We start from the raw sequence: 27555 nt of genomic DNA on the forward strand, positions 1-27555 counted from the left end.
TTTATCAGCTAGAAAAATATGACTGAACTTTTACATTCAGCACCCCATACTATGCACATCATCCTGATAGAAAGGCAATTGTTGATTCCGTGCTTTTTCAAGTGAATTCCAAATGACCTGTGTGCACTAAAAACGTGAACGCAACCATTTGTGTTTTCCTCTATGGACCATTGAGTTTGAAAAAACAACAACATTGGCCCATTTGGTTCCTTTCACATTATGCTGGCAGTTATGTGCAAACACAACAAAATAGTTGAGGCCTGAAAGAGAATGAAACATTCACCACCATGCTACTCTTGTAGATTTTGTATATGCATTTATAGAAATCATTAGGCTTTGAAAAAAAAGATAGGCAGCTTTCATAGCCCTTATTAAATATATCCATATATATAACAAATAATTGATTTCATCCATCCATTTTCTACCACTTGTCCCTCTCAGATAGAACAAACTACATTTAAAATATTTGTTCTGTAGGTACAAAAATGACTTAAAATAAGTATTGTACATTTGACATATATTATAAACTAAAATATCATAAATTAATACACAAGACTAAATATTCTCCAATTAATGTTGCAGGAGTTGACCACTGCTTGAGATTGATTACTAGGATTTTTCTTTAATTTTGAGGCTAAAATGTGGTTTTTTGCACCATGCCAGTGAAGACCTGGAGCTTTGGTTCTATCAACTGAGATCCTTACGGTCTTAATTAGAGGGAGTAAATCACACGGTTAATGTTCATAACATTGTTTTATTCTAGCCATGAAATGTAGGTAATTCACCGGATTTCCACACATTGAAATACGCCTGGCAAGTAGACAGAAAATTTGTAAACATCCCCTACTGCCAACCAAAAATTAAAATCAAAGTTTTAACTAAAACAAAACTGGTTTAAAAAAAAAAATTCATGGTACTGTACTTGAAATTAAACTACACTTTTTTGACAGTGAAACCTGAAAAGAGATGATTTCCTTCTACTCCAGAAGGTTTATTAAAGAAACACGCTCCATGTTTTAGCAAACAAATCTTTCCCCCCTTTTTTTTAGCGGTTCAAGCTATAAGCTAACTTTGAAAACATAGGAAGTTGAAAACAAACTTAGCTGCTCCAAAATACATCCACAAAACAAAAGAAAAGATGAAAATGCTATGACGTACAATTTGCATGAGTAAATGCCAAGATAGATACATGCCAGAATAACTAAAAAGAACTGTATTAGAACGTGGGCAACATACAGCCGAGTTGTTTTTTTTTCTAAAATACCTTTTTGTGCAGAAAGTCCAAGACTCTCGGGATTGCGGAACACCGGCCAAACCTGTTATTATAGCTGCATAGAGTTGGCAGTCACAAAGGAATGTGGTTTGGCTTTGCTGCACTCAGTCATCACATAAGATAGTCCTGTAAATATTAATAATGTCACGACATGACTGACATGCTGTGTCTGTGTTTGTGCAAAGACAATATATAGAATGGAATTCTATGGAATTTTTTTTTTTTTTTTTTTAAATGGTATTGGGAAATCAAAATCTTCAAAGAAACGATACAAAAAACTTCATCAAAAACAAGCTACAATTCTCAAAGACAAGATAAAGACATTTGCTATTGAACCATTACAATAAAAGATTTATAAGACAAAAAAAAAGTACCTGCAGGGAAACCAAATTGCGCATACCAAAAAATGGACATAAGGAATGTCATGGCAGCAAAATAACATTCTTACAGTCAAAGCAAAAAGCGATAAATGAAATGTAACAACACATGAAATCTGACCTTGAAGAAAAAAAAGTGAGGAAGGACTAAACTTTTGGAATACTCGTCATATGTGGTACCTTTTTATGAGAGCATTCTAACCACACTGAAGCTGTTCCACTCTTTGGTTTCAGCCAACATTCTCATTACTTGTTATTAATATTATTATCAGCTGCAGAAGCAAGTCCATCATAGGTAGGCAGTGTGGGTTTATAAGGCACATAGTGGAATAGACTTTTCTCTGACTAGAATGGCTGTGATCCTCTCTCGAGACCTTTTCTTTCTTACTGATGCCACTGAGGATTGCAATAATATAGTTAATATAATTCACCCATCTTGTGAGTTTATGTCCATCACAAATGCTGACAATTGTGCCGACTGGAGACTGAGATGTGTAAAGATAGACTGCAAAAATAAAGATGGAATCGGGCCGTTCTCAGTCTAAACTGGCGGCTGATGGTTTCCATTCTGAGTCTCTATTGGTCCGCTCAGGCGTAAAACTCTTTGCTGGGCGCTTTTTGATAAGCTGCTGTGGACAGTTTGTTGTCGCCTAGATCGTAGCTGCCTTCGTCCTTCTTCTTCATGCGGTAGGCGAGGAGGATCAGCAGGGAGATGGCACAGAGCAATCCAACCACCACACATGCTATCACCGCTGCAAGAAAGAAGTGAAATGTTACATTCTGGATTCTTTCCCGTGAGAGTAGCCTACTTGATCTAATATGTGCTTACCTGCCAGCACCTCCGTCCTCTCCCACATGCTCTCAGATGTTACGTCATCAGGAGAGTAAAACATTCTGCTGCCATGACCATCGGGGATCTCATTGGTCAGAACTCCATTGTCGTCTTTGTTGTCTTTGACTTTGGTTTTGGAGGAGTCGTCCCACCTATCCAGGCTGTTGTCCTCCTCTGCTTCTTTCGGGCTGTCGGGCTCAGAGGTGGTGCTCAGACTGGGAGAATGAGTGACCGAATCAGCAACCAGGTCCTTATCCGGCACCTAAAAGGGACAAGCGGCCGTTAAAAATGAATATAAAGGCTTTCAGCAGCAGTAATAGTATGACCAGTATTTTTTACCTCCTTTGCTTCGGTGACCTTTGTGAACGATGTTGTATCAGCGTCCATCACTTTGGTTGTTGGATTGTTAGCAGGGTCCACCGCCGACTTTGTTGGAAGTGTTTCTTCGGTCTCGGCCACATTGAAGTACTCTGTGATGTTTATAGTCTCCTTGTCTTCTTTGTCTGTACAACAGATTTCCGTGAGTCACTTTCCAGTGTTTTACATTCAGTTCCAGGGGTGTCCAAAGTGTGGCCCGGGGGCCATTTGCGGCCCGCAGCTAATTGTTTACCGGCCCGCCACACATTCGGCAAAAATTGCAAAATTGATAATATTGCAAAAATTAAAAAAAACATTTTAAAAAAGTGGAATGAGGTGAAATCTAACAAGAAAAAGTTGCAATGTTGACACAAAGCTGCCATGCAGGCTGTTTTTTTTCTTTTGTCTTTGTTTATTTTTCTTTTTTTTGCCATTGCTAAAAAAATTTAAAAAAAAGACTAAAAATCTATGTTATAATGAATTATTAGTTAAAAAATATCACTTTAAAATGTTTTATGTGGAAAAAATATTGCATATATTGTGTGGTTGCCATATAAAAACATCAAAGATTTATTCGACAAAAGAGCATAAAACTAAAAATAATAGTTCAAACGTAAAATCGACAGATATATCTGCAGTTGATCTCGTAATTTAAGTGTTAAAAGTAAAAAAAACCTAATAAAAATGTATCACTTTATGAGTGGGGGACCTTTTGGATCCCAAATATATTTAGTAGGATTTTATTTAACTTTTCACTGTGATTACTCAAAAATATTAAATAATTAAAATCAATGGTGTCCTGCATTATTGATCTTTTAAGGCTCTAATTACTAAATACTGCATTTTTCAGTTTTACTATAAAAAACACAGTTGTCTTTGACAGAAAACCTTTTTTTTTTTACTTTATATCAACCTCAAGTTGATATAGAGATTTACTGTAAGCGTTAAATTAAAAAAAATAATAATTTGACTTATTTTTAACAGTTTAATGACTGAGACCCTTTATAGTCCTCGGGAGCCCTAAAGGTTAAAAAAAAATCCATATATTTTGTTAAGGTTTGAAAATGAAAAATATCAAAATGGCCCCCGCATGTTTAAATTTTTCCGTGTACGGCCCTCAGTGGAAAACGTTTGGACACCCCTGCTCTACACATCATTACATTTGTTGTTATGGTCATGTTTTAATGCTCGTCTACACATTCAACTTTTGGGAAAATATGACAGAAAAGTATGGGCAGCACGGTGGAAGAGGGGTTAGTGCATCTGCCTCACAATACGAAGGTCCTGAGTAGTCGTGAGTTCAATCCCGGCCTCGGGATCTTTCTGTGTGGAGTTTGCATGTTCTCCCCGTGACTGCGTGGGTTCCCTCCGGGTACTCCGGCTTCCTCCCACCTCCAAAGACATGCACCTGGGGATAGGTTGATTGGGGCCCTAGTGTGTGAATGTGAGTGTGAATGTTGTCTGTCTATCTGTGTTGGCCCTGCGATGAGGTGGCGACTTGTCCAGGGTGTACCCCGCCTTCCGCCCGATTGCAGCTGAGATAGGCTCCAGCGCCCCCCGCGACCCCGAAGGGAATAAGCGGTAGAAAATGGATGGATGGATGACAGAAAAGTTGTGGGGACACTTGTCATGTGCCTTTCACGTGAAATGTCACATGGCAGTACAAGATGGAGGCACGCCATAGTGAAAAATGCAGTGACAGTCATAAAATTGATAGAGAAACTCTCTTTGCTCTGTGTGTACCTTATGGTGTGTGTTTTTAATGTTTTTTTCAAGATTTAATTGTATTTCCACAATGTGAAATAAAATAAAATGAAACAATGAGCACCCAAGCCGAACTTTAGATAACCTTAGTTTATGTATTTCTCAGTAAAAACAACGTTTTATCCAAAGATGGAGTGTCTCTAGACTAGACCTGGGCAAATTAAGGCCCGCCGGACATTCCCAAATTATTTTTTTAGATATTTAAGATGGAAACTAGCTGCCATTATGATGTGCAGTGATGTTATTAAATTACTATAAGTATTTAAATGGTTGGAATCTGCGCTTTAGCATGATATACTAGTTACTATGGCAATCTAATTAGTTACTAGGGTAATCTAAATCACAGCAGATCAGACGAGGCACCAAGCAGTGTGGGTGGGGGGCGTTTCCACAGAGTGTCAGCCTGAAATGCGGGTGTCAGGGCCAGACGCGGAAGAAGATTTTTACAACAAAGTTCTAAAGCTTAGTGATGTATCAGATATATCAGATTGTAGGTGTTTTTTTTTTACCCTTCGCATTCATATTTCGCTGTGTTTGTTGCATTTTTGTTGCGTTTCGCTTGATTGTAAAATATGTCGATGGAGAGTGGGTGTGACGTTCATATGTTGTCAAAATTCAGTGTTTTATCGTTCATAGTTAATATTGTAAATCTCACATTCTTTATTTTCATGTACATTGTGGGTGTCTCTTCTAGTAAAAACAATTTAAAATTCCATTCAATTTTTTAAAGGCGGTCTGTCATAACGTTTTTAGCATTCAATCAGACATCATTGTGAGGTTTTGTATTAGTGTTCCTAAAAATCAGATACACCGGCCCCCAGACACATTTTTTTCTCAAAATTTGGCCGCCCTGAGTCAAAATAATTGCCCAGGTCTGCTCTAGGCACTTCTTTTTAGAAACAAATCTTGTCAGGAATCTCGCAGGTCAAATGAGGTGTTTTCTTTCATGACGGTGGTAATGCAGTCCCCTGGATTGTGCAAGTGCCCTGCATGTCTGTTTCTCCGCTCCCGCTAGTATTTGATTAGAGAGTAAATGCATGACGCAACAAGCACTCTTTCTTTCACTTTTGCGACGTGCAGTGCGAGAAATTTGGTACGCTTTTGTACCGAACCAAAGACTCTTTACCGCAAACCCCAAACCATTAGTTACACATCTAGATGTGTCTAAATATTTGTTAATATAGCGACAAAGCCGCTAAGTTGGCAACGCAGATCCTGGCAACGCAACTTCTTTCTATTCTCTGGCAGGTGCGAATGAACTGTATCAAAAAGTGAAGTTAGGATGCTTCCGGTCTAAAGGAGGATGAAGAATAGCCAGAAACGATCAGACTTTATAATTCACACGTAGCATCCAGAAGCATCATGCATAGACATTCTTTTAAGAAGTCCATTCATACGTGTTTTTACATATAGTTGTGGCCATGGTATTAGTTTATTTCGAACATGCATATAGTTGCAAAATGTTATGACATATTTCGAGTTCCTAATTACTACATGTCCGAAAAGGAGTAGGAAGAAGCATAGCTTATTTAATCATATCCCTTTTCCGTTTTATAGCAATTTCTGACACAATTGTTTGTTCACATCCTGTACTCAATCAAAGTTTACTTATATAACCCTTAATCACAAATGCCTCAGAAGCCTGCACAAACCACAACAACATCCTATGCTCGGATCCCACATCAGGGCAAGAAAAAACTCAACCCAATGGGACAACAAGAAGCCTTGGAGCGGACCGCCGATATGGGCCCCCCTCCTGTAACGATTGGAAAGGCCGTGCTTGCAACGTGACCCCAAGGATGCAGAGAGCAGCAGGCGGAATGCAGGCAAAAGTATACTTAATTGCAAAGTAAGATAATAGCAGCTAGGAAGTGCACAGCAACAGAACATGTAGGAAATTAACATACTCTCAGCAGGGCAGCACTGACTATGGTCATGGTGTCAGTTTGGTGGTGTCGAACATGCATACAATGACAATACATAACATAGTTCCAGTTTGTCCTTTTAAGTATGTCCGAAAAGGAATAGGAAGCAGATCTTATTAATACTACTCCTTTTTTATTCACAGCAATTTGAACACATTTAGGGACGGCGTGGCGAAGTTGGTAGAGTGGCCGTGCCAGCAATTGGAGGGTTGCTGGTTACTGGGGTTCAATCCCCACCTTCTACCATCCTAGTCACGTCCGTTGTGTCCTTGAGCAAGACACTTCACCCTTGCTCCGGATGGCTGCTGGTTAGCGCCTTGCATGGCAGCTCCCGCCATCAGTGTGTGAATGTGTGTGTGAATGGATGAATGTGGAAATACTGTACCTTGAAGGTAGAAAAGCGCTATACAAGTATAACCCATTTATCATTTATTTATCATTTGTATGAACTCATGGGTTAAACATGGGTTATACTTGTATGGCGCTTTTCTACCTTCAAGGTACTCAAAGCGCTTTGGCACTATTTCCCCATTCACTCATTCACAGACTGATGGCGGGAGTTGCCATGCAAAGCCCTAACCACGACCCATCAGGAGCAAGGGTGAAGTGTGTTGCTCAAGGACACAACGGATCTGACAAGGTTGGTAGAAGGTGGGGATCGAACTAGGAACCCTCAGGTTGCTGGCACGGCCACTCTACCAGCCGCGCCACGCCGTCCCCAACTCAATTTGTAACACAACAGTGATACAATAAATACATGAGTGAATACATACATTAATAGACAATAAGTAAATAATTTTGAAAATATATAAATTAATAAAAGTTCTCAAAACTAAATGGTAAAGTAATTTATGGTTTGCATTATGAGATGAATAAGGTCATTTAATTTTTTGATAAGGTTCAATATGTTTTTCAGGATTCTTCTTTGTACTTCGTGAACAATTTGTGTTTGAACCGTTTCCTAAACTGAATCATTTTGGTACTTTGTTTGACTTTTTTACTTAATCCATTCTATAATTTAATTCCACATACTGATATGCTAAATATCTTAAGTGTTGTACATGCATACAGATGTTTTAAATTAGATTTTTCACTAAGGTTATATTTCTCCTCTTTTGTTGAGAATACTTGTTGTACATTCTTGGGTAGCGGGGTTCTAGTTTGCTTTGTTTATATTTTATTTTAAATATTTTTTATTTTAGCTGTTTGCAAATGCACAAAGTCATTGAATTTCAATTATTTTTGAGACAGTAAATGAAGTGTTTGGGTGTTCTCTATATTAAAGATTAAAGTACCAATGATTGTCACACACACACTAGATGTGGTGAAATTTGTCCTCTGCATTTGTCCCATCCCCTTGGGGAGCAGTGGGCAGCAGCGGCGCCGCGCCCGGGAATCATTTTGGTGATTTAACCCCCAACAACAATATGTAATATTCTAACCTTTTTTGTAACACGGTTAGATACTTAACTGTACTTTTGTAGTTATTTCCCCATATTTCTACACAATAACTTAGATATGGTAACACTAGCAAGCAGTGGAGAATATAGAGTGATTTTTTTGTTCACAACATATTTAGCTTTACTCATTATTGATGTGTTTCTTGCTACTTTATGTTGTATATTTTTATATGATGTTTCCAGTTCATTGTATCATCTATTATTTATCATCTAATTTGATTTATTTTACCCTTTCAATGTCTACTCCATCTACTTGTATTTGACTTTCTATTCGACTGTTACCGAATAGCATTATTTTAGTTTCACTAATATTCAAGGATAATCTGCTTTTATAAAACCATCTGTGTATTTTTGTATTAGCTTCTGTGTGTTCTCTCCTGAACAAAACAGTCCTGTCACCTGCAAATACTAACTTTGTAACTTTACAAATATTGTTTATATAAAGATTTAATAATTTTGGTCGCAGTATTGATTAAAAAAAAAAAAGATTAAACGCTTCATCTACATAATTTTCACTGTGTACATTGTCCCAATATTGTTCACTCCTAATAGTGTTAATATTTTTCTCTGTGCAGTCTTTGAAGTGCCTTTTTGTCATTAATGTTCCTCTTCTTAATTGCATTTCCACAATGTGAAATAAAGTTAAATGAAACAATGAGCACCGATTCATAAGTAGCCCCCCCCAAGGCGAACTTTAGACAACCTTGGTTTACGTATTTCTCTGTGAAAACAACATTTTATCAAAAGATGGAGTGTCTCTATAGGCTCTTCTTTTTAAAAATAAATCTTGTCAGGACTCTCGCAGGTCAAATGGGGTGTTTGGGTGTTTTGTATATCCAACATTATGTATTATTCTGACCTTTTTTGTAACACGGTTAGTGTCTTAACTGTACTTTTGTAGTTATTTCCCCATATTTGGACACATTAACTCAGATATGGTAACACTAGCGAGCAGTGAAGAATACTGAGTGATTTTTTTTGTCCAGAACATATTTTACTTACTTTACTTATTATTGACATGTTTCATGCCACTTTGGTGTATATTTTTATATAATATTTCCAGTTCATTTTTATCACCTATTATCATCTACCGTAACTTGATTTATTTGACCCTTTCAATATCTACTCCATCTATTTGTATTTGTGTTTGACTTTTTATTCTACTTTTACCAAATAGCATTATTTCAGTTTTACTGATACTCAAGGATAATCTGCTTTTGTCAAACCATCTCTTAAATCTTAAATCATTTCTTCTGTGTATATTTGTATTAGCTGCTGTGTGTTCTCTCCTGAACAACACACAGTTGTGTCATCTGTCAAATACTAACTTTGTAACTTTACCAACGTTTATATAAAGATTGAACAATTTTGGTCCCAGATTTTATACTTGGGGTACGCCACAAGATATGTTTAGCTCTGTGGACGTTCGCGAATTGCTTCCTGTGGTTAAATAGCTTTTTATCAAGTTCAACAAGGTGCCAAGCCATACTGTTCTAATTTGGTAGTGAAGATGTGATTAATTGTGTCAAATATATTTGTTAGATCCATATATACACTACAGCTGCACACAGTTTACCATCTATTGCTTTGGTAATCGCTCCGTTATTTTAATTAGAGTCATTGATGTTGAAATGTTGGCTCTGTATTGGTTGTCCGCAACTGTTCCACTTTTATTCACAAATGTGTTTAATCTATTGTTAAACAATTTTTCAATAATTTTAGAAAATTGTGGAAGGGAACACATCTACAGTTTGTAAAATGGTGTTTGTCTTTAGTCTTATACATCTGTACTACTTTTGCTATTTTCATTTTGTTAGGGAATTTGCCCGTTTGAAATGATAGGTTGCTGATACAGTAGGTAAGGATGTATTTGACCTCATGCCTGTAATAACTCTGCATGTAACCAATGCATTAAGGACTGGGACTATCCAGGACTAATTGCAGTGTGCTCAAATAACCTACCAGGTAGCATCTGTGCGCAGATAATACTGTATCATCTCTTTCTGTTTCTGACTTATCAGGTCGGTAGTGCATATTTCAGGCATTCTTCACGAAACGCTTTAGGGATAAGCCAAGAACTAACCCAGACCCACTGTATACGTTAAAGGTTCTGAAATCTCTTCAATACTTTTTTATATTTATTATTTATTTATCATTATTATTTATCATTTCCATATCAAACATGATAAAAAACAACAAATCCAAAAGTGTCACTAAGGTCATGACACTCAATCTGTAACACAAAGAGATAAATAAATAAATACATGAGTAAATAAAGAATTAATAAATGATAAGGTTCTCATACAGTATATAAAAGGTTAATAAGCTGTGCTTCACAAAATAGAATACATAAGACTATCTTATTCTTAAATAAGGTTCAAGATGTTTACTTTGTAAACACTGAGTAAGAATCGTTTTTTAAAACTGGATCTTATTAATAAAGTTTGTTTTATTTTCTTAATCCATTACATAATTTAATTTACCTAATTTTAGCTGTTTGCAAATGTGCCAAATCATTGAATTTCAATAATTTTCATTCAATAAACAAAGGCTTTTAGTGTTCTCTATATCCAACATTAGGTATTATTCTAACTGATCTCTTTTGTGACACGGTTAGTGAATGAAGGGTACTTTGGCAGTTAATTCTCCATATTTCTACACAATACCTAAGATATGGTAACACAAGCGAGCAGTAGAAAATAGTGATTTTTTTGTCCAGTACATATTTTTTATTTATTTATAAAGACATATTTATTGGCTATATATTTTACATGAGATTTCCAATTCCATTGTATCATCTATTATTACACCTACAAATGTGATTTGAAGTACCCTGACAATGTCAACTGTCTATTTTACTGAGATTTAAAGATATCTTGTTTTTTTCAAACCATTTCTTTAGTTTATTAATTTCTTTCTTCTGTGGGTTTTATGTTTTTACGCTAAGGAAAATTAATTTCCTCTTTTTTAGAGGATTACTAAAGTTTATCTATCAATCTATCTAGAAAAACAAGGGTGACGCAATTATGACTTCGGCGTGGATGGTTCCATTGATACCGTAATTTAGTAAACTATTTCCCCAGCTACTTATTATTTTATGACATGTCAAAAAGGCCCGCCATGAAAAAGATAATTAGAACAGGATTTTTGCACAGTAATTTCAACAGTTAGAGAGAACCTCATTCTGGCATCAAAATGCGTTAGAAAATGTTTACAACATGGTTGCTTGGATACGCAACCAGGCTTTAAGTACACCCAGATTTGACAAACCACAATTTTGTCCTCTGATCACACTAAAAATGCTAGGGCACATCCTCCGCCTGGGGGGCAAGATGACTCATTTTGAATACAAAGTAAAATGCACTTTGCATTAGCTCGCTTTTAAAAACACCCCACCTAGTATATATCACCCCCAAGACAAAAAAGCAGTACTTATTCATGAGGTGTAACCAAGTCCAATTAACAATAATACAAATGTACTTTCTGGTTTCTGTGAAGGCCACACCTGTCTGCTGGCAAGAAATCATCATCATCCTTACCGTAATCTCCGGATCCCGAGCCTGAGCCGTAGTCATCCCCATCTTCATCATCTATTGGGAAGTCCCCTGATGTTTGATCCTCAATGTAAATGTCATCTCCCATGAATGAGAGCGACTGGGACGAGACCAGCATCTGAGAGAGGAAAATCAGTGTCACTACTCAAATGACTGTAGGAAGAGGAAAGGGTCGTCCACACTCAGAGAAAGTCATTAAATAGTTGAAACATAAAACACCTATTATTATTGAACACAGGAAGTGCATAGTTTCAATCATTTTTATTTACACTTTACAGAAGCAATGCGGTTACTGAAACCGATTACAGCGTAATACGGAGCTGACATTCCCCACGCACGCACGCACGCACGCACCAACACACACACACACACACACACACACACACACACACACACACACACACACACACACACACACACACACACACACACACACACACACACACACACACACACACACACACACACACACACACACACACACACACACACACACACACGAATGAATGTGGCCCATTGAGACGTGAAATATGCATGTCTGGTATGTATGCTATGCTTCCAGTAACACAGGTGCTAACACGGAGAAAGGAAGGGAATGGAGCTTCTTATAAAACAGGTGCTGAAAACAAACGAGAAGACACAGCAATAAATATTGCATGATAAGCTGTCTGATTAAGAGGGTAGCAATTTAGTAGAATGCACAAAGCAAATGTGTGTCTTCACAATGTGAAATGACTCACACACTTTGTCAGGAGTTTACAACACCAGGTGAGAGATGTGGTTACCAAGAAATGTGATGCAGCATTTATTTGGTCAAACAGAATTCAGCTTTTTTTTGGACCCCAAATTTATGTAACTACATTTTTTGCATTTGAATCTTGTGAAATTATTTTTTTTTACATCTAATTATGATGACAAATTAATTTAAAAAACTAAGTGTTGTGAAATTCAGTGTATAAAACTTCAGTGCACAAAAGTTCAGTGTGGAAAAATTAGCTTCTTCAAAAAGCAAGACTCACTTCTGGTAAAATAAAACTGAAGCAATCAATCCTGTCTCAGTTTGAAGTCACGTGACACGGGTTTTGCAAAACAGCATAAAAAAAGCACTGGGCTACATGGGCATAATACAACATGATAAACACTTCAATGCGGCCGGCTGGATGTTTTCAAACTATAGAAATGATACACATTTTAAAGATTTTAAAGACATCTTCAACCGGTCCCTGTCCCAGGCCACCGTCCCATCCTGCCTGAAAACCTCCACCATCATCCCGGTCCCCAAAAAGAAAAACACTGTGAGCTGTCTGAACGACTACCGGCCAGTGGCACTCACTTCCATCACAATGAAGTGTTTCGAGAAACTGGTCCGGACCCACATCCTCTCATCCCTACCGCCCGCATTGGACCCCCATCAGTTTGCCTACCGAGCCAACAGGTCTACGGAGGACGCCATCGCTACGGCTCTCCACTCCGCCATGTCCCACATGGAGGGGGGGGGGGAAGCTATGTACGGCTGCTCTTTGTAGACTTCAGCTCTGCATTTAATACCATCTTACCTGACAGACTGGTGACCAAGCTAGCAGACCTCGGAATATCCAACCCCACCTGTCTCTGGATTAAAGACTTCCTGACTGACCGCCATCAGAGGGTGAGGATGGGTACCCACACCTCCACAGCCCTCAGCCTCAGCATCGGCTCACCTCAGGGCTGCGTGCTGAGCCCCCAGCTCTACTCACTCTACACCCACGACTTCACAGCCACCCACCCCGGAAATCACATCATAAAGTTTGCCGATGACAACGGTGGTGGGCTGCATCTCTGGGGTCGACGAGACGGCATACCGGGACGAGGTGGAGCAGCTGGCAGTGTTGAGCAGGGTGAACAACCTGAAGCTGAACCAGCTCAAGACCCAGGAAGTGATCTTGGACAGCAGGAGGAGAAAAACTACCATACAGCTCCTGTACATCGACGGGGGCTGTGTGGAAAGAGTCTCATCCCTACGCTTCCTGGGAGTTCACCTGGATGAGGACCTGTCCTGGAGGACCAACACCACGGCCATCGTCAAGAGGGCACAGCAGAGGCTCTACTTCTTGAGAGTACTCAGGAATCTCCACCTGAGACAGGATCTGCTGGTGTCCTTCTACCGCTGTTCTGTGGAGAGCATCCTCACATACTGCATCTGCGTATGGTTCTGCAGCTGCACAGCAGCAGAGGAAAGCTCTCCAGAGGGTCGTCAACTTGGCCCAAAAAATCATCGGGTGCCCCCTCCCCTCCCTGGAAGAACTGTATAACTCCCGCTGCCTGAAGAAGGCAGCCAACATACTCAAGGACCCATCCCACCCCGGCAACAGCCACTTCGATCGGCTGCCCTCCGGCAGACGTTTCAGAACCATGCGAACCCGCACAAATAGACTCAGGAACAGTTTCTACCCCCGGGCCATAACTGCACTAAACGCAGCTAAATTGTAAAAAAAACAAAAAACAAAAACTCCCTCACGTGCAACATGAGGAAGCCACCGGTCAATCACGATCCGGGACTGTGCAATCAGCGATTACATGCCAACTGGACAATATTTATCATATTTATTCACACAATTAATCCACAATAAAAAGCCTGCACAGCCTAGGAGGTAGGAAATGCTGACTCCCACCCCCTTAGCACACTGGGATTCAGCATTACTCCTCTCTAGTCACTTTATACTTTTTACTGTCTCGTTTTCTTTTACATTGCCTCCTAGAGTGGTCTTAGGCCACATTGTATATTGCATATTGTGTATATTGTGTTGTTTTTGTATATTGTGTGGTTTCTTCTTTTTAAAAAAATGCAAAGCACCTCAGGGAAGCAATCTAAATTTCTTTCATGCACAATGACAATAAAGATCATTCATTCATTCATTAAAGATTAAAGTACCAATGATTGTCACACACACACTAGATGTGGCGAAATTTGTCCTCTGCATTTGTCCCATCCCCTTGGGGAGCAGTGGGCAGCAGCGGCGCCGCGCCCGGGAATCATTTTGGTGATTTAACCCCCAACGGTTAAAATCTGCACTTTTCAGATGGCAGGACCATACCTTTTGTTATTCTTGGGTATGGAGAACAATCCTAGTGTGACCATATGGTAAACATCCATCCATCCATCCATTTTCTACCGCTTGTCCCTTTCGGGGTCGCGGGGGGTGCTGGAGCCTATCTCAGCTGCATTCGTGAGGAAGGCGGGGTACACCCTGGACAAGTCGCCACCTCATCGCAGGGCCAACCCAGATAGACAGACAACTTTCACACCCACATTCACACAATAGGGACCATTAGGTTGCCAATCAACCTATCCCCATATGGAAATCATAATAAATACAAATATTTAACTAATATTACCAAAAAAACGTAATGTCTTTTTGCCTGGTTATTTTGTAGTTAAGCTACCTACCTCCTGGTTCTTGGGTATTATATTTTTTTAATTAAAAATTTCCTTCAAAACCTTGCAATTTTATATAATCTCCCCGTTACCACAAATTTCACTTGGAAAGTAAGTCTGCCCCTTGACGCAGATGTAGTTCCTTGTTAACAACTTCGGTGCTTCAGAGTATTTTACCCCATTTGATATGTTGTTATAATAAAGCTGTGGATGGACTCTTAACATGAGACATGAGAATGTTAGTCATCACATTTGTCACCAAAGATGACAGCTAAAGAAAGTGGTGGTGAATTGTTTTGCATGTGCAACATTGTGGAGGAACACAAGCTGAGTCAACACTTGACCGTCACTTTTAACCGCAAGTCATGCCCGCAGGGTGTCGACAAACATGACAACTGACCATGACTGACTGACTGATGCACTTAATATATTAAGTAACTTTAAAAAAAACTCAAAATGTGGAAAATATTAGTAAAACTAGTTTTGTTTTTTTGTCTGCATCTAAAATGATCTATGTGCACAGGAGTTAGCGAGTGTCAGAGTTAAAATTAATGTACATCGTTCAAATGTTTCAACCCAAATACAGTATGTGTCAAATTAACTGCCTCTTAGAGTAAAACAAATGACAAATTGGTAACGTCAAAGGCTGATGCAATGTTATTGAAAAGAAAAATAAGCCTAAAAACATTGCAGCAACTCTTTGAAAAAGCAGCTACAAATTCAGGCATCTTAGGGTATGTTCATACTGCAGGGCAGAATGTCCAAATCAGATTTTCTTGTCAAATCCGATCTTTTTATGTAATCGTTAACGTTACAAAAAAATCTGATGTGTAATGTGAAGGCAAGCTGACTCGCATGCAGACATGCAGGGTTTACTGGCATTAACCATTGCTCCAGTTCTAGTAGGTGTCAGTCAGTCCTACCACATTTGTAGAAATGTCAAATATTTTGTGCAATTAAAGTCAACATTTTCTAAACCAAATTATTGCGTGCAGAAGATTTAGAAGAAAGAGGACAATAAATTTGGCACTCGTATTTGAGGGACATTTTCTTCGACGTCTAATTCAAAGAACATGTGCGCGAGCAGTCGAAGACAGGGATGGTGGAGCATTGACGCAAGTTCATTATTTTCATCTGTTTTCATCACATATTCATTTTTCAAACATCTAATTTGGCGAAGAAATATGGCGCTTATCGGAAATTGGGTACATATTTGATTTGTATCCATATATGAAAGAGGCCTTGGTCGGATTTGAAAAATTCTGAATTGCACTGTTCACATTGACATGAAAAAATCTGGCCAAACAAATTGTAATTGACCTGCATTGTGAACAAGGCCAGAGTCTCTACAAACTATTAAAAAAGCCTGCAAAGGACAAAGTGGGTGCACTACTTCGCTGCAACCAGAAGAGACGCTGCTGATTTAATCTCAACACGTTTGTAATTTGACATGACAAAAAACTCCACTATGGCACAGCATCCATCCATCCATTTCCTAAGGCTTGTCCCTTTCGGGGTCGCGGGGGGTGCTGGAGCCTATCTCAGCTGCATTCGTGAGGAAGGCGGGGTACACCCTGGACAAGTCGCCATCTCATCACAGGGCCAACACAGATAGACACAGCATTATTTTGCTAAATACATCACTGGCATTAAAAAAGGGAGATCCAAACATTGTCGTAGCCAATGAAAGAAATACTTAAAAAACAAAAACAAATAGTAGATTCTTCATTCCATGTACATCTGCTGTGCAGTTGTGTAATCCTGCTAGCTAACACGCCAACAGCAACCAAAACAAAAAAAAAAGAGATGCGCCTGTCTTCAGGTCCTACAGCAAGTTTTGTAATCTACACGGTCTTTCCCAGCTAATAGCACTACCTACAAGGGTGTGTGATTCCACCCAGTCAACCATAGATCTCATTCTCACTTCAGACCGGCCTAAAATAAAAAATAGTGGGGTCATGATCTGTGGTCTTAGCGACCACTATCTAACTTTCTGCACCCGCAATGGCCATTTAACAGCCCAATCCGGATCCCTTAAAAAATACTCTAATGACAATTTCAACTTAAAATTAGATGAGTGGGACTGGTCCCTTGTGCTCACGAGCAACCTGGTCGATGTTGCTTGGGATTGCTTCAAACAGCGTTCCTAAAGATACTAAATGACATGGCTCCCGTGAGAACAGTCAGGATCAATGCCCGCTCTGAACCATGGATGAATACGGACCTATTACCTGCCATAAAAGACAGAGACAGAAAATACTCAGAATACCAAAAGTGTAAAACTGAAGTAGATAAACAACCCAATAATAACCTCAAATCCCTCCTTTCAACTCTCAAAAAACAATGCAATAAATTAAGAAATAAGACAACCAACGTGACTAAATCCTTAAAAAAAAATTACATTAGCGACAAAATAAAGAAAAACACAAATAAGCCACGTGAGCTCTGGAAAATCCTCAACAACCAGCTTCCTGGTTGCAGCCAGAAAAACTTAAAACCAGACTCACCAACATCAGCATCAAGGAGGGTTACTCCCTCATTACAGACAAAATGGAGGTAGCAAGCAGATTTAACACCTTTTTCACCAGCATAGCCGCAACTCTTGTCAACAAGCTGTCCCACCACTCTGGTCGCTTTGGTGTAGAACACATTAAAGCCTTCTACAGAAAGCTAGGATTATCCAACAACGATATCAAGTTAGAAATGGTCTCGGCTGATGAGGTGCTTAAAAAATTGAGCGTGCTCCACCCAAACAAGGCCACCGGCCTTGCCAATATCCCCTCCAGATTTCTCAGGGACTCTGCCTCCATCATTGCCCCAATCATCTCGCACATAATAAACCTCTCAATTTCACAAGGCCAAGTACCAAAAGATTTTAAGATAGCAAGAGTAACTCCCCTCTTTAAAAAAGGAAGCAAAATGGAACCTCGCAACTACAGACCTGTTTCTATTCTCAGTTCCATTTCGAAAGTAATGGAAAAAATAGTTTATGAACAGGTCGATAGTTACCTTGCCACCAATAAACTCATGTACAAATTCCAATCCGGCATCAGAACTAACCACTCCACTGACACATGCCTTCTCTATCTGACCGACCACATCAAACATGAGGTGGACGCGGGCAAATACTGCGGCATGGTCATGCTGGACCTTCAGAAGGCCTTTGACACCGTTAACCACGCTACACTGTTGGATAAGCTCAGAGCAATCGGATTTGACAAAACCTCATCGAGCTGGATTCAATCTTACTTGGAGGGGAGGGAACAGGTGGTAGAGGTGAACGGCATCGTGTCCCCCCCCCCCCTCTCAGTAAGCTGTGGAGTCCCCCAAGGCAGTATATTAGGGCCTTTACTGTTCCTATTATACATAAACGACTTGTCATCAGCATGCGACTGTGAATTGTTCTTGTTTGCGGATGACTCGGCCCTGCTGGTATCAGACAAGGACAAGTCACAGGTGGAGAAAATCCTCAGTGCTGAACTCTGTAGAACTTGCACCTGGCTCGCTGACAACAAGCTATCTATACACTTGGGTAAAACGAAATCCATCCTGTTTGGGTCCCACATTAACCTTAAGAAAGTCAATGAATTCACTATAAAAGTGGGTGACATTGTTATCACCAGGAAAGATGAGGTCACCTACCTAGGTTCCATTCTAGAGGCTAATCTTTCCTGTGATAAAATGGCAACCAAGGTAATCAAAAAGGTCAACCAACGAATGAGTTTTCTCCTCTCTGGTCAACAAAAGAACCATGAGGATTCTAGCGGGAACTCTCGTTCAACCCTTTTTCGATTACGCATGCACCTCCTGGTACCCTAGCACCTCCAAAACCCTCAAATCTAAACTCCAAACATCCCAGAACAAGCTAGTCAGATTACTTTTAGACCTCCACCCCAGATCACACCTCACTCCTACCCACTTCTCCAAAGTGGGCTGGCTCAGGGTGGACAGAGTAAAACAACTTGCACTGAGCCTAGTCTATAAAATCCGCTACACCTCCCTGATACCGAAGTACATGTCAAACTACTTCCTTACATAAATGACCGCCATAACCACAACACCAGGGGGAGCTCCACTAACCATGTTAAACCCAGATTCCGATCTAACAAAGGTCTTAACTCATTCTCTTTTTATGCCACATCAATGTGGAATGCGCTCCCAACAGGTGTAAAAGAAAGGGCATCTCTATCCTCCTTCAAAACCGCAATAAAAGTACACCTCCAGGCAACTTCAACCCTAAACTAACACCCTCCCCGGATGGTAAATAATCAAATGTAAATAATCAAATGTAGATACTTTTTCTTATGCTTTCTGATCTCTTTCTCTCTATGTCCACTACTTGCTGTACATATCCTACCAAGTCAGACCTACACTGTTTCAACGTCCATTTCTCTGTTCTTAATTGTTGATGACTGAAGTGATGATAACAACCAAACCTAACCCCCCCCCCCTCCACATCCCACACCCCGGATTGTAAATAATGTAAATAATTCAATGTATATACTCTGATGATTATCTTGTGTGATGACTGTATTATGATGATAGTATGTATCTGATAGTATATATCCGTATCATGAATCAATTTAAGTGGACCCCGACTTAAACAAGTTGAAAAACTTATTCGGGTGTTACCATTTAGTGGTCAATTGTACGGAATATGTACTTAACTGTGCAATCTACTAATAAAAGTTTCAATCAATCAAAAACAATACCTTTAAAGCTTTATGCAGGACATTTTAACCACCCAGGAAAAAAGATGTTTGAGGAATTTTCTATTGACAAAGGATGGAGGATTGCAAGTGACTGAAATGTACTAATGCTTTCACTAAAAGAAAGCAATCTCCACCGTGTTCAGCTCACACTATGGACTACTTACTGGATAGACTCTCTTGGTGTAGAGGAAACAGTTAATACAGCATGTGGTGAAAGCTGAATTCCCTTTTATGGTGATAAAGACTAGTCTTACTGTGACCTCGGGTTATTTTATCAGCTGAAGGGCATGAAACTGCCTTCCATCTTTCAAATTGTTCCTATCATACAGTAAGTGTACATAAATATATGACCAAATAGATAAAAGACAGAATGCTAAAGAGGCCTTCGGACATATTGCAAAACTGCTTTCACAGATTTATTGCAGGGACAGTGTAACAGAATAAAATGCAACAAAAATGTTTCACCGTCTTGCCCCTGTGCCAGAAAGTTGCTATAATGCATGTGGGTTTAGTATAAGAGAAGCACACATCTGGAAAACATACATGGCGTCACACACACACCATAGAATATATACCCATCTGGTAGCCTGGTGCGCCCTCATGACGAGAAGACTGTGCTGGAAAAAGCTCGATCGCCACAGTAAAACTCTGCACATACTGTATAGCAGCCTAAAAGTGAGTGCAGTTGGCTAAATGCACAATTTTACTTCTGCAATAAATAATTCCTTTTTACCACTAGGCCTTATAGTGTATTCAGTAAAATATTCCTCCCATGGGCTACAAATCAGTTATATAGACTGAGCAGGATAGAAGCATGGTTGTGTAACCTCTTTAAGTAAACAACAAGGCTGTCATCACCAGCATTATATAGCAGCACCATCAAACACTACAGTATGCTCGTGAATAGCAGAACTAGAAACCCCCACCTATTTTGGGTTCAGCATTTGAAGATTTATTTTTTCCATTTTAAACTGTTAGATTTTAATTGCAACGTGAACAGAAATTGGCTTGACTTACACAACATTTTACAGCACCAGATAATGCTTTGACAAGACATGATTTGTAACTGTGCATTTTGTAAGTACAACACTGTATACTTTGACTGTATTTTTTTAAATAATGTAAAAACTGAATTTTAATTTAACAACTTTCAAAGGCATTGAGTTTCCAAAAAACAAGCATTTAAGGGGTTTTTAACTAGTCAGTAGTAGTGAATAGGCTACAGTCTGTTGCCATAGCCAGAAGTAGTCTTTTAATGTGTCATTCTTTTCTTTTAGTGTTTAGATTGGGACTTTCAACAATAACTCATGAATTATCACAAAAAATGATCACATAAATCACTACATGTACACACTTATATTAGTCATGCAATTTATTTTGGCAATAATAAAAGCTCTTCAACCTTAACCACTATACGGTCAGTGATAAGATCAGTGCATATGTTACTACAAAAATGAGTGAGGAGACTCCTACTGGTGTGCTTGCTGGTAAATTCACTCCAAAATAGAACCTGAAAGAACTTTAGAAATAACTGTTATCAAGTTTTGTGCAAATAAATTAAATGCATTCAAGAAAAATGTTTAAAAGACATTCCTGGGTGACATTCTAACAAGAAAACTGCATTGGTTTACAAATATTGGGGGCTTTTCATCAGCAAAATGTAATTACGCAAGCGAGTAATCACCTGTGATTAATCTAAATTTCAAAATGTAATTTAAAAAAATCATCATTTGACAGGCCTGGCTTATTTTAAAGTATTGTTCTTGTTACACACCAGCTGTTTGATTGTAACGTGTGTCATAGTTGTAGTTTTGATTACCAAATTTGGAGGTGTTAAAATCGCAATGAAAAATTGATAATGCTATTCTAATGTAATTATAGATAGTTAGCATTGAGATTGCGCAATTTGAAAGGTGGAGCCTTAATAATGCACTTTTGAGGGCCTTATTCCTTTGTTGGCATGAAAAATTGTAACATTACCTTGAGGCAGTCCAAGTTAGTTTTCACCCGATTGCAATCAACCGTGCGTGATATAACGTAAAACAATGGCATCGAAATATGGCACCGTTTGATTTTAGGCGAACAGTTGCCTGGTAGTACCGACAGAATTCTGCCTGTGCCTATTAAAGTAGCAAATTTGGTATTCTTCCCTAGTCTTTTGTCTAAAGGCAATACAAAAACATGCCTTTGCAGCAAAAGGGAGACTGAAATACAACACTACAGCACCCTGGCAACAGGGTAAGCAAACATTAGCACACATCTGTATCGTTGTCATTGCTCTAATTTAACAATATGCCGCAATGACAAATGTGTTCAACCAATGACAATCATCTCTATGATATTGTCTCCTCTTCGAGTACTTCCAAAACCATGCATGTTAGGTTCATTGGAGACTCTAAATTGTCCGTAAGTGTGAAAAGTAGTTTATCTATATTTGACCTGGGACTGACACAGAGTGTACCCCATCTGTTGCGTAAAGTCAACTGGGATAAACTCCAACTCACCCAGGGCAGGGATCCTGATCAAATTATTTACATTGTGATGACAAACAATTGTGAGGTGGCGCCAATCTAGACTTTGAAGTTATGAAATTATTGTAAAATGGATGGATGGATAATGTAAAGGGGTTGGCATTGGTAACCCCTCAGTTTTAGTAGCACACTAGTGTGAAAATTCACCAATAACAAAGTAAGAACAAAATCCAGAGAGTCAGCTGGCTTGTGTGCACATGAGTCCAATGACACTCACAGGTGGGTACAAAATACAGATTTGGCAATACTTAAATAAGGATGTGTCATAATTTGTCTTTGGTAGCCAAAAACAAAGCACAGAACAACCCTGCTACTTTACAGGCCCAATAGCTTACTTACAGTAATACATTGGCCACTAGGTTAGGGATAAGTAGAAAGACATGGTTGTATGTAAACGACCATAATGAATCCGATCAGCCAGCACAGGTTGTAATATTAGAGTGTTTTCAAAACAAACTGTTCACTGTCCCTTGAATTTTGCTGAATATTACTGCTGCAATTGGTGTAGCTGGCTCACGCGGCGAAAATACTGTATGTCCATCCACAGTAAACTGAAACTGAAACTGAACTGTGAACAGTGTGGAGCCGCTTCTATAATACTAATCCTCGCCTCCATTGTGGCAAATAAACTACATTTATTTCAGGTTACTTTATCACCGGAGAACAGTGAATATCTTAACATGCAACACACCGAGCAAGAAAGAGCAGTGAAACAACAAAGGAATAAGTGCTTAGCACACTTTATAAAGGTGCCATGTGTAATAATTGAATGTCAAGTCATCATTAAATGGCCCCGATATGTCAAAATGCATTAATAAATCATCTTCTTTTCGAATACCTTTATAACTGATAACAGCAGTTCAGTCTGAATATGCTCATTTCAAAATTATTTTTACAGCCCCAAAATATTGTTATTGTTTTCATTTCAATGCCCCGCCCTCCATCGTTTGACCAATTAAAAAGTCCATGAGTGTGTAACATCCAGGTTGCCAGTTACGCACCGCCACCTTCGTCTAGCTACTGCCACTGGTAAAGTTACTAAACATTACAGACCTTAGTAAATCTAAAAGGCGTTGTTACAATTATCAACTTATTCATGACAAAGCCAGGAACAAAATGAGCATTTGTATCGGGGAGGCTAACAGGGATATATTGCCGCCCGTTAGCTAGCTAAGCGTGGTACACCCTGGACAAGTCGCCACCTCATCGCAGTGCCAACACAGATAGACAGACAACATTCACACTCACATTCACACACTAGGGCCAATTTAGTGTTGCCAATCAACCTATCCCCAGGTGTATGTCTTTGGAGGTGAGAGGAAGCCGGAGTACCCGGAGGGAACCCACGCAGTCACGGGAGAACATGCAAACTCCACACAGAAAGATCCCGAGCCTGGGATTGAACTCAGGACTACTCAGGACCTTCGTATTGTGAGGCACATGCACTAACTCCTATTCCACCGTGCTGCCCCAATAATCAATGTATTTATTGTAAATTAAAGTTATGCAGACAGTTCTAAAATTTGGCTTACTGCAGCGAGCCACCTCATTGAGAAATCCGACCAGCTCCTTTTTTTAGGACACTTATGTTCCAGTTTTGCACACATTTCCATTAATCTAGCATGCATGAATTTAATAAATGTGGGAATCAATTTACTGTTTCTTATTACAAATGTACAGTTTTTTTTAAAGTTTCAAGTAATAACCGCTTATTTAGTGAAACAAAAAGTGTAAAACTGCATCAATAAACAAAGATGCATCAATAATCGATTTTTAATCAAATCGTAGCTCCTGAATCGTAATCGAATCGTGAGGTGCCCAAAAATTCCTACCTCTATTAAACAGGCTACTAATGTGCGTTCCATTGGTACTGGGAAGTCGAAATTTCAGAGTTCCTGGTCGGAAATGTAAACTGGAAAGCCCCCAAAGGTCGGATTTCCTACTCTTAGAGTCGGTGAGCCCTCACCACCCCTGAGTCGGCTTCAAAGATGGCTGCTCTGAGTGTAAACAATAATAGAAGCTTCAGCACTTCTGACTATTTTTTGTTCACACTAAATCAGCCATATATGATGTATTGTTGAACGTTTACATATGGTAATGTTACTGTACGAAGGTCACAGGCTTAGCTGCTTACGTGCAGTGATTTCTCCAGATTCTCTGAACCCTTTGATGATATTACGGACCGTAGATGGTGAAATCCCTAAATTCTTTGCAATAGCTGGTTGAGAAAGGTTTTTCTTAAACTGTTCAACAATTTGCTCACGCATTTGTTGACAAAGTGGCGACCCTCGCCCCATCCTTGTTTGTGAATGACTGAGCATTTCATGAAATCTACTTTTATACCCAACCATGGCACCCACCTGTTCCCAATTTGCCTGTTCACCTGTGGGATGTTCCAAATAAGTGTTTGATGAGCATTCCTCAACTTTATCAGTATTTATTGCCACCTTTCCCAACTTCTTTGTCACGTGTTGCTGGCATCAAATTCTAAAGTTAATGATTATTTGCAAAAAAAAAAAGTTTATCAGTTTGAACATCAAATATGTTGTCTTTGTAGCATATTCAACTGAATATGGGTTGAAAATTATTTGCAAATCACTGTATTCCGTTTATATTTACATCCAACACAATTTCCCAACTCATATGGAAACGGGGTTTGTATATATATATATATATATATATGTATGTGTATGTATATTAGGGCTGCAACAACTAATCGATTAAATTCGATTATCAAAATAGTTGGCGGTTCATTTAGTCATCGATTCGTTGGATCTATGCTATGCACATGCGCAGAGGCTACTTTTTAATTTATTAATTTTTATTGTTTTTTAAAAATGTTTTTATAAACCTTTATTTATAAACTGCAACATTTACAAACAGCTGAGAAACAATAATCAGAATAAGTATGGTGCCAGTATGCTGGTTTTTTTCAATAAAATACTGGAAAGGATAGAAATGTAGTTTGTCTCTTTTATCAGATTATTAATCGATTAATCAAAGTAATAATCGACAGATTAATCGATTATCAAATTAGTTAGTTGCAGCCCTAATGTGTATATATATATATATATATTAAATGATAAATAAATGATAAATGGGTTGTACTTGTATAGCGCTTTTCTACCTTCAAGGTACTCAAAGCGCTTTGACAGTATTTCCACATTTACCCATTCACACACACATTCACACACTGATGGCGGGAGCTGCCATGCAAGGCGCTAACCAGCAGCCATCAGAGGCAAAGGGTGAAGTGTCTTGCCCAAGGACACAACGGACGTGACTAGGAAGGTAGAAGGTGGGAATTGAACCCCAGTAACCAGCAACACTCCGATTGCTGGCACAGCCACTCTACCAACTTCGCCACGCCGTCCCTGGTGTGTGTGTGTATATATATATATATACACACACACACACACATACATACATATATATATATATATATATATATATATATATATATATATATATATATATATATATTGCATTAATTTATTTTCACATAAAACCCTTTTTTAAAGCGTAGCAACTTTTATTTTGCAAGGTAGTATAGCGACTTCCTTGTTCATTTACGGAATCCGGTGAACTTCTTTTGTTTTTAATTTATCGGACTGCGCATGCAAGTGACAGAGTCCACATTGGGGTCTGTGTGCGTTTATACTGGAGTCTGGTAAAGATCACATTTTACTTGCAGTCCAAACAGGTAGCTGGAAAAAAATTGGATTTTGAAAAAATCTAATTTGGTCCACTATGGCCTGCAGTGTAAACATAGTCAATTTTTTTTATGTGGTATTACCAAAAATAAATCCAATATATCTCATTGTTTACAAAGTAAGATCAACAATAAAAGCAGGTGTCCTGCGATCGCTCCGAAATGTTCTACATGTAGCCCACGCAGCTCCAAGCTTGCCTGGGCTAGCCCAGAGGGACTCGCCATGAGTCATCCATCCAGAAGACGAAAAAAAAACCCCAGTTCAGATCTTGTCATCAGCTGAAAGCCTCTCTCTCAACATTCGTCATTCACATTGAAGGCGCATCGCTCTGTTGACTAACCAGCCATTCTACAGCTACACTTGCCAACAATTTGAATATACGACATAAGCCATCAGGCCCAGCAATTTTAGGACTGGGATCTCAGGACGTGAGGCATCTAAAAGACTGCTTCACCAAAATAAGATTAATTTCCAAGACTCACATAAAGCTACAACGGCCTTATAGAGACTAGTGTCGGTGGTGAACTTTATAAACCCATCTTAAGTTTCAGCTGGCTAGCTTTTTTAACAAAACAAAGCCAGTGATTGAATTATCACGAAAGGTGGCATTGTTTCCAAATACTTTTGCCGGCCTCTATCTTTTAGATCTTATTTTGTCCTGTGCTGAAAAAGGTCAACCTCAGCCTGTTTCCATGTGTTTTCCAGCTTTGCTACAGATGCAGAGGGAAAAACAGATAGCTTTTTATTGTTCTTGAGGGGGAAAAAAGTGGCCTTAGGCCCCATGTGGACTAAACTGGGTTAAAGTAAAAGCTTATTCTAAGTGTATGGGTGAGGTTAGCACTTTTTTTTTTTTACAAAAAGTAAAGAGCAGACTGGCCTAGTGTGAACTTGACACCAACCCAAGCACTAATACATGGACTGAAAATGCTTTTGATAAATATTCGTCAAGCAAACACTCATTGTTAGGTTTTTTTTTTCTAACAAGCAGTTATTTGTAGATGTTTGGAATAAAGTTAATAGTCCGGGTGGACTGATTAGAAAGGTTGTTCAAGAGGAAAGTGACTGCTTTTTTCGACAAAAACAGAACAGGCCAACATTATAACTTAGGACTTAACGTATAAACTTTAATTGTAGGTGTGAAGTAAAAGAAAACGTACCTTTTCGCTGATTGCCAGCCCGACCAGGAACAACAACCACAAAGTCCTCATCTCAATTTTCAGTTAGGCGGCGGTAACGTAAAGGGAGGAAAAAAAACAATTTAAAGAGCCAAAAAGAAATGTGTACACACTTAAATCAAGGTGAAATCCTTTAAAGTATATAGCTGGAGGGATTCGGTTGTTTTTCTCCGTACAATCTTGATAAATCTCAGCCTCTCCGCGTAGCGCAGCTGGACGAGTCGTGATGTGGAGTTTAGTCGTGCAGTCTGGAAAAGTTGTTTGGTCTGGCCAGGGTGACGTCATGACGCCAGGCTGACGTCATGACGTCGCCCAGCCATAGGAAGGCGGAAGTCGGGAATGATTTACGATGTATTTACGACTAATGTTTTAATTAAAGTTCTGGCGTGTTTTCACTCATTTCTACTTTTAATTGATACATTTTTGGCAAGGGTTACCGTAAAGTGACGTGTTTTAACTAATTCCTA

The 27555-nt window shown here is 39.0% G+C and overlaps 1 protein-coding gene across 1 annotated transcript; it reads right to left on the reverse strand.

Annotated features, from left to right (window-relative positions):
* Positions 1-1481: 1481 nt before the first annotated feature.
* On the reverse strand, positions 1482-27352 carry LOC133660041 (syndecan-2-like). Its single transcript, XM_062063088.1, has 5 exons — positions 27071-27352; positions 11528-11660; positions 2822-2985; positions 2480-2744; positions 1482-2402 (listed from the first exon to the last, which is right to left on the reverse strand). Exons 1-5 carry the CDS (start codon positions 27119-27121, stop codon positions 2239-2241), a joined length of 777 nt encoding a protein of 258 aa, XP_061919072.1. The 5' UTR covers positions 27122-27352; the 3' UTR covers positions 1482-2238.
* Between the last annotated feature and the right edge of the window lie 203 nt (positions 27353-27555).

The sequence above is a fragment of the Entelurus aequoreus genome, linkage group LG11 (assembly GCF_033978785.1).
Source record: "Entelurus aequoreus isolate RoL-2023_Sb linkage group LG11, RoL_Eaeq_v1.1, whole genome shotgun sequence".
NCBI lineage: Eukaryota > Metazoa > Chordata > Actinopteri > Syngnathiformes > Syngnathidae > Entelurus > Entelurus aequoreus.